Consider the following 16,649-nt stretch of genomic DNA (forward strand, 5'->3'; position numbering starts at 1 on the left):
GTAGACGTACTTGCATCCTCACCACATATCGCTAGCTATTAAAGTAAAGCCTTGTTCAGACAAGTCTTCCTCACTTCCTATAGAAGACTGCAAGAAGGAGAGGGAGAAAAGAGGAACATGCAAGATCTACCAAAGGACATCGTGGGATATCCATACTAAAGGATATGAGAAAGTAAAGAAAAGGGACGGGAAAGTTACAGGATAGCAATAACAATTCACAAAGCTCACAGCTATAAAAGGGCAGCTGACAAACCAGTGAAAATGGCAACAGGCTACTCATTTTGAGATGTGGTTCAGTAGGTCATTAGGAAGACTGGCAAAGGCAGTTTCAGTTAAGCATGAGGAAAAAGTCTGCTTTAAGAATTCCAGCCGCAGGTTGTAAAACAGAAGTACAGTAATTGTACCCAGAGGTGAAAGAGAAGAGAAAGTATTTTAAGATGTAAATGTTATCAGTCAGGGCTGCAGGTTCTCTATGGTGGGAAAAGTTAGAGCAGATTTCTGCACTGCTGGGAAGAAGCAAAATTTACTCACGTCTTCTCTTCAGAACTTTAGATTTCATCTCAGCTGAATAAAACAGTGGCTTTTCACATCTCCACAAACACCTACCAGTAAGAGACATAAGAACTGTTAAGAAAGCAAGTGGAGTAAATAAGTAAAAAAATAGCAATTTCTTAACAAATACTGCTAGAGCTATTAAATTTAGATCAAAATAATCTAATGGTTAGTGCCATTAAAAGCTGCCCCCCCCCCCAGCACATCTAGAAAGTCTTTTCTTCAGAGTAGACAAACTGAGGTATGTTGATTGCTCAGCTGCATAAGCTACTTGTCACAGAAAGTAAGCATTTAATTAATATGCTGGATAAACACTATGAGTGTAAATAGAAATTTAAGATAGGGATTTAATCATGCTATTCACCCAAGCTTGGTGGATGGGAATGTGGAGCAAATTCCGAACCTTTTTAATTTCTGTGGGGGTCAGGATTTAATGTAGAACTCTATCTTAAAAAAAGTACTTAAAAACCTCTTACTTGGCTCTCTCTTCATCTAATTTCTTTTGCTTCTCATCCAAGGCACATTTTATCACCTTGTACCACTTTTTGAAGTCAAAATACAAGCCACCTGAATAAAACATACACATTTTATGTTGGGAAGGAGTGAAAGAAATGTGTAGTTCGCAGATGATGGTCTCCAAGCAGTTAGACTGTGGGTTTTCCCAAACCTACCCTGAATTCGATGTGCTTAAAGAAAACATTCTTGATCTAACAATTCTGTAAGAAGCAGAAATGCAGTGAAAGAACAACCTATCATAAGAAGAGCAAAGAAGCACCTTAGCTTAGAATAGATATCATAGATTTAGTATAATTCAAGCCTTTTCCCTCCTTTCTGAAAATTAAGCCTAGAAACTCATTTCTACCAAATGAACATTTCTACCAAATGAACTAAACCTCCAGAGTGTGAAGTTGCCTTCACCTGTTTGAAGGCTGACTTCAAGAGATTAATGAAACTATACATCAAGCTTAGGTTTAAAGAAATAACATCTAAACAAGCTCAGATGTAAAATTTCCAAAATCATCTCTCCACTGTCTCTTCTACTATCGATGACACTGTACAGGGCTGGAAAGGTAAACTGGACAACTGTATTCATTTTGTGTCAGCCTCCCATGTTTTTGAGTACAGGAAAGTCACCCATTGATAGGTGAACAGTCACCAGTACATGCAAAACCATTAAGGCATATGGCATTCTAGCAGCACATTCATCATCGATGCTCCAAAGAGACACAGAGCTGAAGTAGACCAACTGGGTACAGTAAAAGAATTCCAAATAGAACTATGGTGCAGATTTATATATTTAAAATATATTCAACTCTTATTAACTGTGGGTGGATTATCTGCATTGTGAATTAACCGGGTTTTGCATTTCCCCATCACCCCAGCTGCACTGCATGTGATGCTTGCATCATGCTTAGCTTTGCCAGCAAGCTGTTGAAACTGTTTTAAAGGTGAATATACTCGTCTTATAATCAAGCTTATAGATGTTTTGTATTATCTGCATTTTTGCTATTTGGGTTATCCTGCCAAAGGATGTCTAAAATGCTAGAAGTATAGATGGACTAAAAAAATAACAGACAAATGAAGGGAAGAAAGACCCTTCAGTAGTTGTTAAAATTCAAAGGTGTGGATACAACTTTTTTTTATGAACTCCTTAAAACCAGAAGTTACAGTAAGTACTCTTCAAGTGCTGCAAGTGCAGTTTTTATCAAACTTCATATGAATTAGTAAGCATCTGTCTCAAACAAAACTATTATCAGGCATGATGCTGCACTATAACAACTGTTTGCCTGGCCAGTACTGCTAGTCTGATGTTCATAGAGCTGAGCTGAGTGGAAATTGAACAGCTCTGGGATACACACATACTTATATAGATCTCAATCACATGTTTTATTTGAACATAAACTGTACTGTGTATGCGTGGAGTTCATAGGACATACACAAACACACTAGGGAACTACAACTATCTACTGCACAGATTCCAGCCTGTCTTGAAAAACTGTAGGAGCTGAAATACTATTTTTTTTAATTAAAAAAAAAAAAACAAACCAAACCAAAAGACTAAAGAAAGGACAGTTAAATTGAGAATGGAGCCAACACAAATCGGATCTTTAAAACTCAGTATTAACCATTATTCGTTTCAGCACGCTAACTTTAGGAAAATGCCAGAGGCAGTTTTGAGCTCTGGCACTAACCACGACTCCAACAGAAATTCTCACCTCAGCTCCTCTGCGCAGGTGCTCACTATCACCCCAACTTTTTAAGGATAGGGACACATAACACAGCATATGGATCATTCTGCACCAGCAGACTTTAAAGTAAAAAAGTGGGCAAAGAATGAGCTGTTAATTCCCAAGGGCAACGAGACTTGTTATTAAAGGAGAAACCCCATTAAGACATTAATGGCTCTGAGCCTCAGCTTGTAAGCAGTTGCACAACTTTTACTCGTGTCACTGTTACGTGCTTCAAGTTTTCAAGGGAAATGAAAGGGGGGGGAGGGAACAAAACCAAAATAAGTTGTGTATCTACTAAAAAATGAGAATTACCAGTTTTAGTTAACAGTGATGCCTACCTCCAGATACAGCAGTAACTGTGCTCATGCATGGCTAACACAACTTTTATTACCGACTTAAATTTTTAAAAGTGACAGAAGGGTCAAAGCGGACCCAAACCTAGATAAAAGGCTTAAAAGATAAACCACAGTAACACATCTTTGACCTTATCTTCAACTGTGATCTGGATCAGGCCACGGAACATCTTCCCGAGGATTCCTAATCTTTGATTTGGTCTTTCTGCCCTCCAAGAACTATGTTCGCACCATTATCTTCTCTATCTTAATTGCTGCTAGCTTTTCCACACTCTCTCAGGATTATTTGGACTAAGAAAATAGATTACATCTGAAATATGTTACACACTAAGACATTTTATTTAACAAGACTAAACAAGTTTGGATTTTATCATAAACATGGTTTGATGCCCCTAATAAGTATCTGCTATTTACGATCAAAGTGTGCTCCCTCTTTACTGCATATCCATTCATCTTCACCTAGCATGCATAAAATTCTAAAACAAGAGGCAAACATGCACAAGGAGAAGCAGAAAGGTACCGGGCAAAGTGTGTACCAAATGCCCCTATCAGTACAACAAGAATTATGCAGGTAAACTGGGGGGATTTTACATGAATAGGATCTACTGTTTTCTTTGAATAAAGATTTGCCCTAAAAGAATAAATGACAAATCCCCATTTTAATGATCAATAAGACAAGTCTTTCTAAGTCTGATTACAAATTTATTTCAGTTACAAAATCATAAGACTGATTCTACTAGAATATTTATGTACCTTCTTTGCTATTTTTATTTCTCTCTCCAGCAAAGTCTGAAAGTATCCTGGAAAAAAAAAAAAATCAGATCCAAATACTGCACTTTTCACATGAAGTTCAAATACAACCAACAAAATCACATCCTAATTTTATTCCAAGCTTCAGATTCAAACTGATGATTTTTAAAAATAAGGAATATTTAATGCTAAAATGCCTTCAGGTGTATGTTTTATGCTACTGAACTTAATGGAAATTTAAATATTATAAACTTAATATTACTAAATAAATTAATATTACTAAGTAATATTACCAAAGAATGATCCGAGACAATCATCTGCACTACTTGAAATCTGGACTTTGCTATGGATTTGCCTGCACACTTACCATTCATACTTATCATTTAATAAAAACAATAATTTCAGCACAACTACAATAATTGCTGCAGCAAGAACATCGTATTTCACTTTTCTTGTTGACTTATTTCCAGGCGCAAGAGTTAGGAAATCCGTATCTCCAATACCAATCTTTTTCACCACTCGACAAGTCCAATTATGCAATTCATCTGATTCAAGTAAATAAAATCATAAAATTAGTAAGTTGAGATAAGATAGAAATACTTTTACAGTCCAAATATTTTGGTCATGTGAGGAAGGAATGTCTTTTTTAATGGTCTTTTAGGGCCATCAGACAACACTTTTTTAGGCTGAGAAGCATTTAGGGTATTTTTAAAAATACTGGTCAACCTTCATGTGTTTACATGGAAACCAGTTGCAATTTATTATACAGTCACGGGGGGGGGAATATCAAATATTTGATAGTGTTTTGATGTTACTCAAAAGATGTTGTTAGACCATCATGAACGGTCTTGGGGGGAAGCGTATCTTAAGTCTGCATAGATATAGTTTCAGAACACCACAAAAGCAAAAAACTTTTTCCTGCATGTTGACTAAACACTCAGATAAGGACGGATTCAGTACTGCAAAGAGGAAGAGGGGCTAGTTGGAAGGAAGCCAGTTGAGTATGCAGCAGCCTCATCATGGCAGGGTAGTACTTGCTGTTACCCCAACAAAACCTGTCTGAGTTACAAACAGTCCCAAACCTAGGTTAAAGCTGGCTTTACACTGTAGAGCCTAATCACACCCACTAGTGTGGGTTATGCTAAGAAGATACAAATACAGCTCCAAAAGCAGCAGTAAGGTGTCTATACAGTCTCTTATTACTCTATGCTTATTTTTCACAGATACAAATCCCCCAAATTTCTCACCATTCCTGTTCAGCAAGAAATACAGGAGTTGATTACATCACCATCAGATTCCACAAAGGTTAGCAATGTATGACTAAGTACAACCTTAATCCAGCTATGCTTTATACTCTCTTGCTGCTTACAGAGAGTTCAGTAGGCACTCATTTTTAATCCTTTTGTACATAACAGTAAAAGTTAAACAAAATCTGGAAACCAATTTTTCTTATAAACACTGTCAGTATGTTTTCTTTCATTTCAGACACTTAAAATGGCCTTTTCATTAATATTTATTGTCCTAAGAAATACTGACAATTTATGGCTTGCTTTATTTTTTTAGGGGTTGGTAGACACCAACAATAGACCTTTTTCAATTTGTAAAAAAAATGCTTCTATATGATAAAAAGCTTAGGTGCAAGGAAAAAGTAAAGGACAATATATTCTTCTACAGTAATTTTGCAATAGCACTAGGTTTGGATTTTTCTGTAATAAATCTGAAAATGCAAATTTCCTAGCTTCTTCTTCTGATCAACTGATACTTCAAAATCTGAAAAATAATGTGATCTTCTTATGTGATCAGACCACTGGTGTAAAACTTCAAAATCAGAATTTCTACTATGGAATTTTAGCCCTAAATCTGTTGGTTATCTTCTCTTCATTCAACTGTAAATAAACAGAAAAGCCAGGTAGCTTTACTCAACATAACTAACTGCAAAATAAGACAATACCTCCCTCCCTGACTATTAATTTTTGAAATTCTTTGAGGGGGGAAAAAAGTAATGTCAATTTACAAGCTATTTTGCTGTATAACTCATCTTCAGTGACAGTGGTATTTGAAGTATGGTAGCTCAACAGACAGTTCACGTACTAGGACTTACTGGTCTTCCTTTGGCAATTCAACATTCAGGACAGTTTCAGGATAAACAAAATCATTCAATATTTATTCAGTATATGATTTCAAAACTAAATCAGAAATCAAGTGAGAGCTCAGTTGATCTGTCACATAGCATCGCTTGTTGATGTTTAAATGAATGGTAATATGCATTATTATAGAATATACAGTCAATATATATCAGACAATTCCAGTACTAAGCAATCAGGTCCCAACTTCATGAATCATTTGCTACAGTTAATAAATCACATGAATTCAACTAGTGCCTCTTAGTTCAAATGGATACTAAAAGATATGAAATGAAGTATTCAATCCACAGCCTTGGAGAGCCAGGACCAGAGTGCCCCTACATATCTGGGTCTATAATACATACTCTCAATGTTTGATGAAGGTGTTTTCTATAGAAATTATCTTTCAGTTCAAGCTTATATGGGTATAAATTAGAAGGAAAAGAGCAGGCACTTTTAAAGTAGCAATTCAAGTCTTTTTGCTGGAGTTTAATAAACCAAAGAAAAATTTTATCAGTTCAGGTTTGGGAAAATATTTACCAGGTAAATTAGCTTCCATCAAGTACTTCATGCACAACATGTCTGGATGAAGAAAGCAGCTGTCAGTTATATCTGGAAAACGAGGCAGCTCTAAAAACACTGCAAGCTCAAGCATTTTGTTGTATACTTCTTCATACACAGGCCATGACTGAAAGAAAGGGTTAGAGGGTGTTATATATTTGCTATATTACCATATTTGTTAATGGTTTTAAATTAAGTTATTGATGATAAATTCTGTATTATTTAACACGAAATTATTTATACAGACTCTTTTAGCACTCTCTATGACTAAGCACTCATGCAGGAACAGAGCAAGACTGCAGTTCTGCAAAAGCAAAACGTGTGCTAGCATTAAAGCCCAGGAAGTAATAAGGAACAAACAGGAAGTTGCCTCAGACCAGCAACCAATCCCCTGGTTTTTTTTGTGATCGGTATGTCTCCAGATGCTCCAAAATTGAAAAACATTGGAAAAACAAAAAACAAAGACAACACCCAAGTGTAATTGGGGGTAAACTCTCTAAAGAGCTCAGTGATCACAGAACCACAAAAGGGTGGAAGTTGGCAGGGACTGCTTGAGGTCATCGAATCCAAGCCCCTGCTTGGGTCAGCCAGAGCAGGCTGCCCAGGACCATGTCCAGTTGGATTCCGTGTATCTCTGTGGATGGCAGCTCCACAAGGTCTGTAGAAAATCTGCTCCAGTGTTTCACCACCCTCACTGTACAAAAGAAAAAGGTTTTGTCTTTATGTTTAAATGGATTCTTGTATTTCAGTTTGTGCCCACTTCCTATCATCTTGTCACTGGATACCACTAAGGGGGATCTGGTTTTCCTCCTTTGCATTCTCCTGTACATATCACATAGTACCCCATGTGAATCTTCTCCATCTTCAGGCTAAACAGTCCCAGCTCTCTCAGCTTCCCCTCATTTGTCAGATGCTCTACTCCCTTAATCATCTTTATGGCCTTTTACTGGACTCACTCCACTATGTCCATATTGCCATTGTGCTGGGGAGCCCAGAAAGGGGCCCAGCATTCCAGATATGCCTCACCAGAACTGCGTAGAGAGAGGATCAGCTCCCTTGGGCCACTAATCACCTGCATAATGCAGCCCAGGATGATGCTGGTGGTCTTTGTCACAAGAGCACACTGCTGGCCCACAGTTCATCTTCACAGCATCTTGCTCACCAGAACTCCCAGGGCCTTCTCTGAAAAGCTGCTTTTCAGCCAGTCAGACCCTCAGCATCTGCTGGTGTCTGTGATTATTCTGCAGTGCATCTTTATATATTATCATATTTATCAACAAGAATGTGATCAATATGAGGCTGATGGGCCTGTAGCGCCTCAGATCCTCCTTCTTGCCCTTCTTGAAGACAGGGGTGATGTTTGCTTTCTTCCAGTCCTCAAGACACTCCCCCACTCATGACTTTTCAAAAATTATTGACAGCAGCCTTGTGATGACACCAGCCAGCTCCCTCAGCACTTGTGGCAGCATCCCACCATGGCCCATGAACCTCCAAATGTCTAGTTAGTTTATATATTCCCTAACCTGCTCCTTCTCCACAAAGGGTAACTCTGCCTTCCCCTAGACTTTCCCATCAGTTTTAAGGACCTGGGATTGTTGAAGGCTGCTCTTATCAAAGACTAAGACAAAAACCCATTCATCACCTTAGCCTTCTCCTTGGTCATTGTGACCATATCCCCATTCCCATTCAGCAGCAGGCTCACATTCTCTAGAACCTTTCATGGTTGAACATTTATTCATGACAATAAATCTGTGATTTTCTTTTCAAAACTATTGACTGCATGAAGAAAGTTCTCCCAATTTCTACTGAGATTTTCCTGCTAGAGGAGAATATCATTTGCAGACAGATTTTGACATGCTTATTCATAATGAACTCAGCAGGACCTGCAGTTTGCATAAGTATGGGCTGTAAGATTTGACCCTCATTTCTTAATACCTAAATTGTTTTATTAAACATTCTTAATTCTTGATATTTTAAATTATTACTTAATTTTCCCCTTATAGCAGTAACTTTCAGTTGTTCAGGCTACTTCACCATTTTCAATGTATAAAAAGTAATACTTTTTCTGCAGTAGTTGGTGGTTCTAATTCAGCAGAGCATATTATCATGTATTTATGTTTTATCAAGTCAGTTTGTGCATAAGGCATTTTGCTTTCATAGAATTTTAGCAGGGGTTTACACTTCGTACACAAGTTCAATACTTTCCTGAACAAGAGTGAATTCAGGCTTCTGTTCAGTTGGCTTTTTTTTTCTAGACCTGATTAAAACCAGAACAATCATGTTCACAACAACAAGAGGACTGAAATAATGTGGTTTTATTCATGCATTTGGTTTCATCTATTTTAATATGAGCTGTGTAGCCAGTGCTCAAGTTTTATTGGTTTGAATGATTCCCAGCATTTCCTTTTCTTTTTCTAAATGATCTCCCCTCAGACTGCAGTTCAGACTTGCTTAACTGTGTGAACACATGCTTAAGCAAATGAATAATTCTTCTGTCACTTACTATTACACATGCAACTGCTTGTAACAGTTAGGAAGTTGTATCATGTTCATTATATGTTGTTCTAAACAGTGTTTAAAATTGGCTCAGACTGCTCCAGGACTATCTTGAGAAACAAGAAAAACATGCATTACCAGACTTCTACAGAAGACGAGGCTCACAGTACTTTCCATTCCTCTTAAAAAGCAGTGCTGAATTGAATAACAAAACAATCCTGGAACAAAACCTGAATCATATGTAACTTCTCTTGAGCATATTTGGAGAAAAATTAAAGTCCCAGATGATTAAAACAAAAGCATTACATAAATACTATTCCTAATTAGATATAAAGGAAATATGTTTTTCCCTTTAATGAAAAGCAGTTGTATTAGTAGCTTCTCAATAATATATCACAGATGAAAATAAATTAAGACACTGGGAATTCAGTCATTTGAAGCATTCCCATTCTCAAATGTTAAACTATCACCAGTGAAGTTATCTGAACAGTCTAATTTAGCACAAAGTTACTTTAAGGAATATAGCACTTAATTGGGAACTCAAGGTAGACACCTACACCAACTTCCACCTGAGCTTCTCTCACTGTGTCAGGGTAAGTAGACAGCTTGCCCATCATAGGCACTAGTGAATCATCCTTTCCTCCTCATGCCCAGCCCTGACTGTTGTTTCAAAGCTTTGGTTTGGAATTTAGATAAGGCAAATACAGTTCTTTTTCAAACTGGCTAGAAAATGCTTCTGCTTTAAAATGACAACTGATGTATTTTTTTTATTTTTTTTTTTAATATAGAATCATAGAATGGTTTGGGCTGGAAGGAGCCCTAAAGCCAGTTGCAACCCCCCTGCCATAGGCAGGGATACCCTCCACTAGACCAGGATGCTCAAAGCCCTGTCCAACCTGGCCTTGAACACTGCCAGGGATGGGGCAGCCACAACCTCTTTTTGAAGAGCAAACACACATGGTCTAAAAACTACAAATAAAATACCAAAAGCTATCACTTGGCTTATTTTAAAAAAAGCGTTAACAGACAAAATCTGTTCTTCATTGATGCGTGTTTACACAAAGATGTAAACACAACTGGGATGAGCAGATCTAGGCAGGGGATACTAATCCACTATAACGATCCACCAAATCAATTGCTACTTTCCAGGACTTACCTCCCTAAGCTCAAAAACACTCTCTATAGTACTCATGTTTCTACAACACAGCGCTGAGTCATGACAATGCAAATTGAACCGAACACCACACTTCCAGGAGTATGCAGTAATCTCTTGAACTGTAAACTGCAAGCATCAGCTGGATCCAGCACAAGATCACATCTTGGTCAGACACACCATAGCAAAGGGCTGAAGACAGAAAGGATGAGGACTGAGGAGACTTACTTCAGTAATCAAGCACTGGTAATTTTCCCTAGTCACTACATAGCCTGCTCATACTTCTTTAATTCTGTGAGAACTGTGAGTTCACAGAGCAGATCTCTTATTCTACAGTGTCACAGATACTGGGAGGGTTAAAACAGAAGAACACCCGAATTCCCCACAACCAGCATAGCACATGTTAGCACAATATTAAGAAAAAGCAAGACACAGGCAAACAAGCAATCTCAAAATTAATAAAAATTATCACCTTCCACCCAGCTCTGGATCTCTGCCAAAAGAAAAGAACCTTATAAAACAAGTTGCATTGAAAGTCAAACAGCAAATCAACTAGGAAAGCAAGATCCACAGCTGCGGCCTCCCTCCTTCAGGTGAAAAACTCTGCCTCCAGCACCCCATGATTAAACCCCAGGGGAGGAGTACTTGGACAAGAGAGGAGAGTGTTAGATCATACACCACTTGCTCTCCAAGTATAACTTTCACTTATCCAATCATAAATTAAAAAATTCAAGTTGCCTTTCTGTACTAAATATTAGGACAACTCCCCTGTCCATCAGCACATAGTGTTACTGAGCTCTCACCTTGTTTTGAGAACCTGGGAAACACTCCGCATATAAAATTCAGTTACAAACCCTTGAGGGCACTTAATAATTTCAGGAAGACTGACAGAAAATCCTTTTAAAGTTCTGCCACCTGCTAGTCTTTTCAGATGTTTCGCAAGCTGGGATTTCTTCAAGCCTGATCAACAGCGCTGACAGAGTCTATAACTCCTCAGTAACCTCTGTACTCAATCTAGAGAATTTAGCAGCTTTGTCTTTAAAATCTTTGTATCTTATTCCCACGTGACAAATAAGGTTGCTGCAGGTCTTCTCCAGAAAGCTGTACAGAAGATCTGTACTACTTGAGAATACATTTTCCTTTTCCTCCCTTCCTCATCCCTGCCAACTTCAGCTGAACACAGAATGAAATACACACTGTTGAGTTGGTGAAGAAGTGTCTAGAACAAGATTTTTATTATGATAAATATTCATTAGACTATTTAAATTGGTTGCCTTTATCTTTCAAAGTTACACGGCATTTTTCACCTGTATGAGAAAAGAACAAGCTGGTTTTCAGAAGCAGATGAGCCAGACTATTAGCATGATAATCAGATCACAGTAACAGGTAATTGTTCTAGGTAAGCCACGACTGCAGCCTCTCCAACTTGTTTGGACAATATCAGAATGTTGCTGGTCAACAAGTAGAAAACACTATGCATTGGCTGGCTGTCTAAATTAATTTGGAGGCTTCATAGCTTCTTGTTTTACATGTGGTCTGACTCTCTTCTTAGATGACTGCATAGGCCATTTCCTTTTCCTGTATCAGGATAATATCTCAGCAAGCATTACTTAAATATTCACAGTTCAGTTGATTTTATGATGATACTGTTCTATCCTTTCTGAAAATAATTAATTACAGAGTCATTTTAAATTCTCCCTTTCATATTTCCCCTACCTCCATCCTCCTCTCCTTTCAGTACTCTTTGCAGCACAGTTCCCTTCCTCTTAATCCTTCTCCCTGTGAATTTTGACCCTAGGAACCCTTTCTTCCCATGTCTGCACATTCTCTAAGGCTCTGCCTTCACCTGTGCTGCTCATGTTCAGCAGTGTACAGACATCTTTCCCAAGAGATTCTTCTAATGGCCATTTAATACTGGAATCTAATAAGGTCCAACTTATTTTTTTTTCATTTTTGGCTTTTCATAGGTCTCTGGGAATCTTTGACATTTAGAGTTTGTATATGCTTGCAATTATCCAAAACCGAAGTAAGGTTTCACCATTTTTAAGATAACAAAATCAACCTAGGCTAAGTTTGAAAAAGAGTCGAGCAAACTTCTCAGGAAATGGACTGAAAAAGCAATTTAACTTGGAGGTTTGGAAAACATCAAGTTATGAGGGTTGGAGAGGGTTTTTTTGCATCATAATCCAGAATTCTGGTTCAATCCTTCTGTAAAGCAAGGGATATCCATAAACCAAAAGATATTTATTGTAAAAATAATGAACCAACAGCTGCCCTGATGTGTGTAAACATCTGTGAATGCAGCTTGCATTGGAACACACATTCCCAGGAACCCAAGCTAGCTTTAAATTCACTGAAGGTAAAATTAAGTACCAACAATGAGCACAGCAGTCAAGTGCTCTGTTGAGCCTGGTTCACCTCACTTTGCTTTTGCTGCTCAACTGGTTCAGACATATCAGGCTGTCTGCAGCATAACAGTGGCTAGGATGATGCCAGCCACAGTGCATGCAGGTTACACAAAAGAATTGACAATAAAGACAATAACTGTATCAGCTGTGAAATTTACACCCAAATTAGTATTTAAACCTTAATGAAATGACCTCGTGAATTGATTGTTATGAACTAGATCCTTAATGTGGTCAGCAAGCCTAAGCAGCTACATTACTAAAGATTCTTTTTCATGCTTTCTGTGTAGTCTCATGGTACTCCCAATCTTGTTACCTCCCACACAAATAAACACACCAATAAACCTTGCTGATGGGTATTTTTTAAACATTTTTTCCCTTCCCTTGCTTAACTACCATCTACCTCTCAGGGACCATCACCTGCTGGAATAGCAGCAAATTAAAGCAACAGTCATCACACACAAATTAAATGTGCTTTAACACTGTATATTACTATGAATACAAACTTTAAAAGATAAGCAACACTCACTAAACCTAGCTGGGAAAAAAAAACAATGTAGGCAACTCTGTTCCACAGTTTGATTCTGTGTAGTCTCTTCATGAATGCCGCCTTTGCCAGAGCATAGGTTACACAGAAAAGACATACAAATGTTTAAAGGGAATCTTCAGAATCTTTAGAAGTCACTTCCAACCCAAACCCAAACCATTCTATGATTCTATGATATCATAAGCACTGCTACCACTGTTACTAGACCTGTGGATTGCTAATGAGTGAAAGTACACTGGGGAGAGCCACGGCACCCTGCTCCTCATCCTATCCTAGGTCACTATCAGAAGTAGGAGACCAGATTGAACGAGCCTCAAGTCTGACTCGGTGCAGCCATTTTTATGTTGACTAAACAAGTGGATACATTTCTTCAAACCCTGATATCCATGAATCACATACTGATGCTGATGTAACTGTGAGAGGGTGTGCCTGGAATTATTAAATGTAACCAAATGACAAAAAGAACAAAGACGGGTGAAACTGCTTCAATTCCATGTAGATAACTGCTAAGAAATACGCAGCTTGTGAGACTTCTTCCACTAGAAAAGACAAAGAGGCCAAGCACACAATTAAAGTTGCTGCTTTACAGGCCTGCCATCGAGCAGAAACGGTAACTGAAAGGTTAAGACACAAGAGTGAAATCAATTTGTTCACTTTGAAAACAGGCAAAGAGGTTGTCCAAGTTATCTGCTTGCAGCAAATGGGCAGAGGAAAATGAGGAAAAAAAAAAGTCAAGATACAATTAGAAAATCAGAAGAATTTACACCAGCAGCCTCTCTTCCTCTCTCCTTTGATAACTGTTTCAGTTGAAACAGCTACTACATCTTCAATCCCCAAATTACTCCTGATCATTGTTGCAAGGGAGTAAAAAGCACCTTTGTATAGAAAAAGAGATTAATTTTAGAAGATGACTCAATAAACAATGTATATGCATTTTTGAGAGAAAAAAAATCCAGCTGTGCTGGGATATTAGATTGCCTTAAATTGTCACAGGCAGGTCCTACTGAAGAATTCAAGATGGCATGTAGATGAGCCAGCAACCTAAACACAAGAGAAAAATCTAACTGAACATCCAGTCCAGAAGTACCTATTTACTAGGAAGGAAAAGACAAAAGAAACAAAAGGTACGACATTTTCAGCAGACCTTTAGGAGGCTACTTTCAGAGGAAGACATCTTTTTCATTACATGATTCCTGGCTAAAGTGGTTTCTGAATAAATGAATTTCAATATTATTAAACCAAGAGACATGTGCTTGAGCATTAACACTGCTCATGGTCTCTGAGAAATATCACTTTTCTGAAAAATGTAGTCTTTCCAAAACCAGCAGGTTGCTGAACTGTCAGGATGTACCATGATTTAAGAGTTTGGGAACAAATTTTATTGAATTTCATAAATATTTTGGTAGGTTTGTTTTCTTTCTTCATTAAGTAATGCTTAAAGGCAGGTATGGACAAGCTAGAGTTTCTGTTACACAACAGCAAGCTCCCATGATAAACTTGATTACAATAACCCTTTCAGCAGTGAACTTCCTCCTCAGCTATTTTTTTTTTTCCTTCAAATAAAAGCCTCACCCATGCTTCTTTTCATTCTGTGCTACTTTCTATCCTCAACAAGTATTGTGTGCACCTCTTAAAATGCACTAAAAATTACCGAGTTAGACAAGAAAAAAGGTCCCACAGATAGAAAGCCAGCCACTCCACAAAACTAAGATTACAAGGTATCTCAAAACACCAGCACCCAGAGCAAGGATAACTGCTTGTTTTAGAAAGTAAAAGCAGCATAGCTGATTAGTAGAATTTGTATGGCTAGAATTTTACACCTTTTAGGAGACTTCTCTTTCTCAAATGAAACAAGAATGACCAGCTTCTGTCTTAATTTGAATTCTTTAAATAGTTACCACTCAAAACCAAGTAAATCACATGGCAATTAAGCTCATTCAAATTTCCATCAGGAAACGAGGCTCTTACACATGAGACCTTGAATGTTTTGAGAAAAGGATCTCCGCAAACAGAGGAACACATGTAAAAGCCAGTCTGGTGGATACACTTTCCAGGGAAGCAGAAAGCCATTGTTGTTTCTTTCAGTCTGAACACTCTGGGAGAAAACAAAGCAAACATACTGACCTGCATTCATGAGTTTATGAATAGATTTAGTCAGGAATTACTTTCTTTGGATCAGGATTTAGGAAATCTTCAGGTTTCCTCACAACGGTGCCACAAACCCACCCCTTGCCTCAGGCAGGTCTCTTTGTCCCAGTTTTCCACCTTGTGATAGAGCAGCACACCACCACCTCCAAAAGCCCAGCCCTGGAGGAGCAGCCACCAGGTACCTTCCAGTTGCATGATGATGGGAAATGGCCAGCATCAAAAGAAAGAACCAATATCTTGCAACTGTACTGGCTTCATGTGGGGTGCACTAATGCAGGCTTAAACTCCCACATGAAATGAAGAGAAGGAAAAGATACACGGAGCAGCTCACTACTTTCAGCATGCTAACCTAAAAGCTCTCTTGGTTTAGAAACAACATGAGATGAAATAATTAATGATTACACCCTAGCACCTTATACACCAGTCTCAGCTAAAAGCAAATTTGTTCCCATAATTCAGAAATTCCACATGCTTAACTTTAAAACCTTAATCGCTATTCAAAGACATGAAAAGAAGATAGCATTAGCTTAAGCTGTTCACAAATCCAAGACCTTGCTTTTAGGCCAAAAGAGAATTGCACAGAACTGAAGGCTGTCAAGAAATATAATGGGTAAAGTGCAAAACCCCTTAAGCTGCCATCTCTGCCATTCCGGGATGGCTCCCCCATGACCTGGAAGTTATTTACTCTTACATGGCTTTTCACATTTGTCCTCTTGCCACATTTCTAGGCCAGACTTCTTGCAAATGCTCCTTCTTCCTCCTGGTGTTGGGATCATCACTACTATCCAACAGTAAGAAATTTTGCATTGTGAGTTTTTAAACAAGGAATTAGTTTAGTTCCTCCATCAAAAAAACTTAAGGATCACTAGAAAAATTACAGTTGGGAAAAATCTCTTTTCAAAAGCACAGTTTTTGCTTAAGAAAACTGTGTAGGTTTCATTGCTTAGGATTCTTCGCCATAGGCTACAGATACCGTTTTTAATCAGCAATTCTGTATACTTTTACCATTTAATCATTCCTCAGCATTTTTCAAGTTCAATGAGAAACATCCCCACATCTCTGAAACTTTAAAGGATGTAATTTGGTTCACCTAACTTAAAAGCTTGAAGAAGGACTTTAACGAGTTAATGAAAAATGAAGTTTTACGACCTTAAAAAAAAAGTATCCCCAGAACACAAAACCACAAACTGAAACCCTAACTGAAATCCCAGGGCAAAAAAAAAAATTTGGTTGTACCACATCAATCCTAAAAGATCTCTTTAGCCTTGCATCCAGCAGCGAGCAGGAGAGATGCGTAGGGAGGAATTTATTATGAACCAGGTAAGCCACA

At 38.0% G+C, this 16,649-nt stretch overlaps 2 protein-coding genes across 3 annotated transcripts in view; both read right to left on the reverse strand.

Moving 5' to 3' along the window:
* KLF11 (KLF transcription factor 11) overlaps positions 1-16,649 on the reverse strand; it is a 202,492-nt gene that overhangs the window by 83,989 nt on the left and 101,854 nt on the right. The gene's annotated exons all lie outside the window — the stretch shown is intronic.
* Positions 1-16,649, reverse strand: part of TAF1B (TATA-box binding protein associated factor, RNA polymerase I subunit B) — a 51,106-nt gene that overhangs the window by 6,973 nt on the left and 27,484 nt on the right. For both annotated transcript variants that reach the window (XM_057431903.1, XM_057431906.1), the window contains 5 exons: positions 6,550-6,697; positions 4,254-4,431; positions 3,890-3,936; positions 1,029-1,119; positions 532-602 (listed from right to left, as the gene is read on the reverse strand). In XM_057431903.1, coding sequence (XP_057287886.1) covers positions 532-602; positions 1,029-1,119; positions 3,890-3,936; positions 4,254-4,431; positions 6,550-6,697 — 535 coding nt within the window. The remainder of the gene's footprint in view (positions 1-531; positions 603-1,028; positions 1,120-3,889; positions 3,937-4,253; positions 4,432-6,549; positions 6,698-16,649) is intronic.

The sequence above is a fragment of the Pezoporus wallicus genome, unplaced genomic scaffold (assembly GCF_028554395.1).
Source record: "Pezoporus wallicus isolate ANWC-B61680 ecotype Strahan unplaced genomic scaffold, APGP_CSIRO_Pwel_v1 contig_161, whole genome shotgun sequence".
NCBI classification, from domain to species: domain Eukaryota; kingdom Metazoa; phylum Chordata; class Aves; order Psittaciformes; family Psittacidae; genus Pezoporus; species Pezoporus wallicus.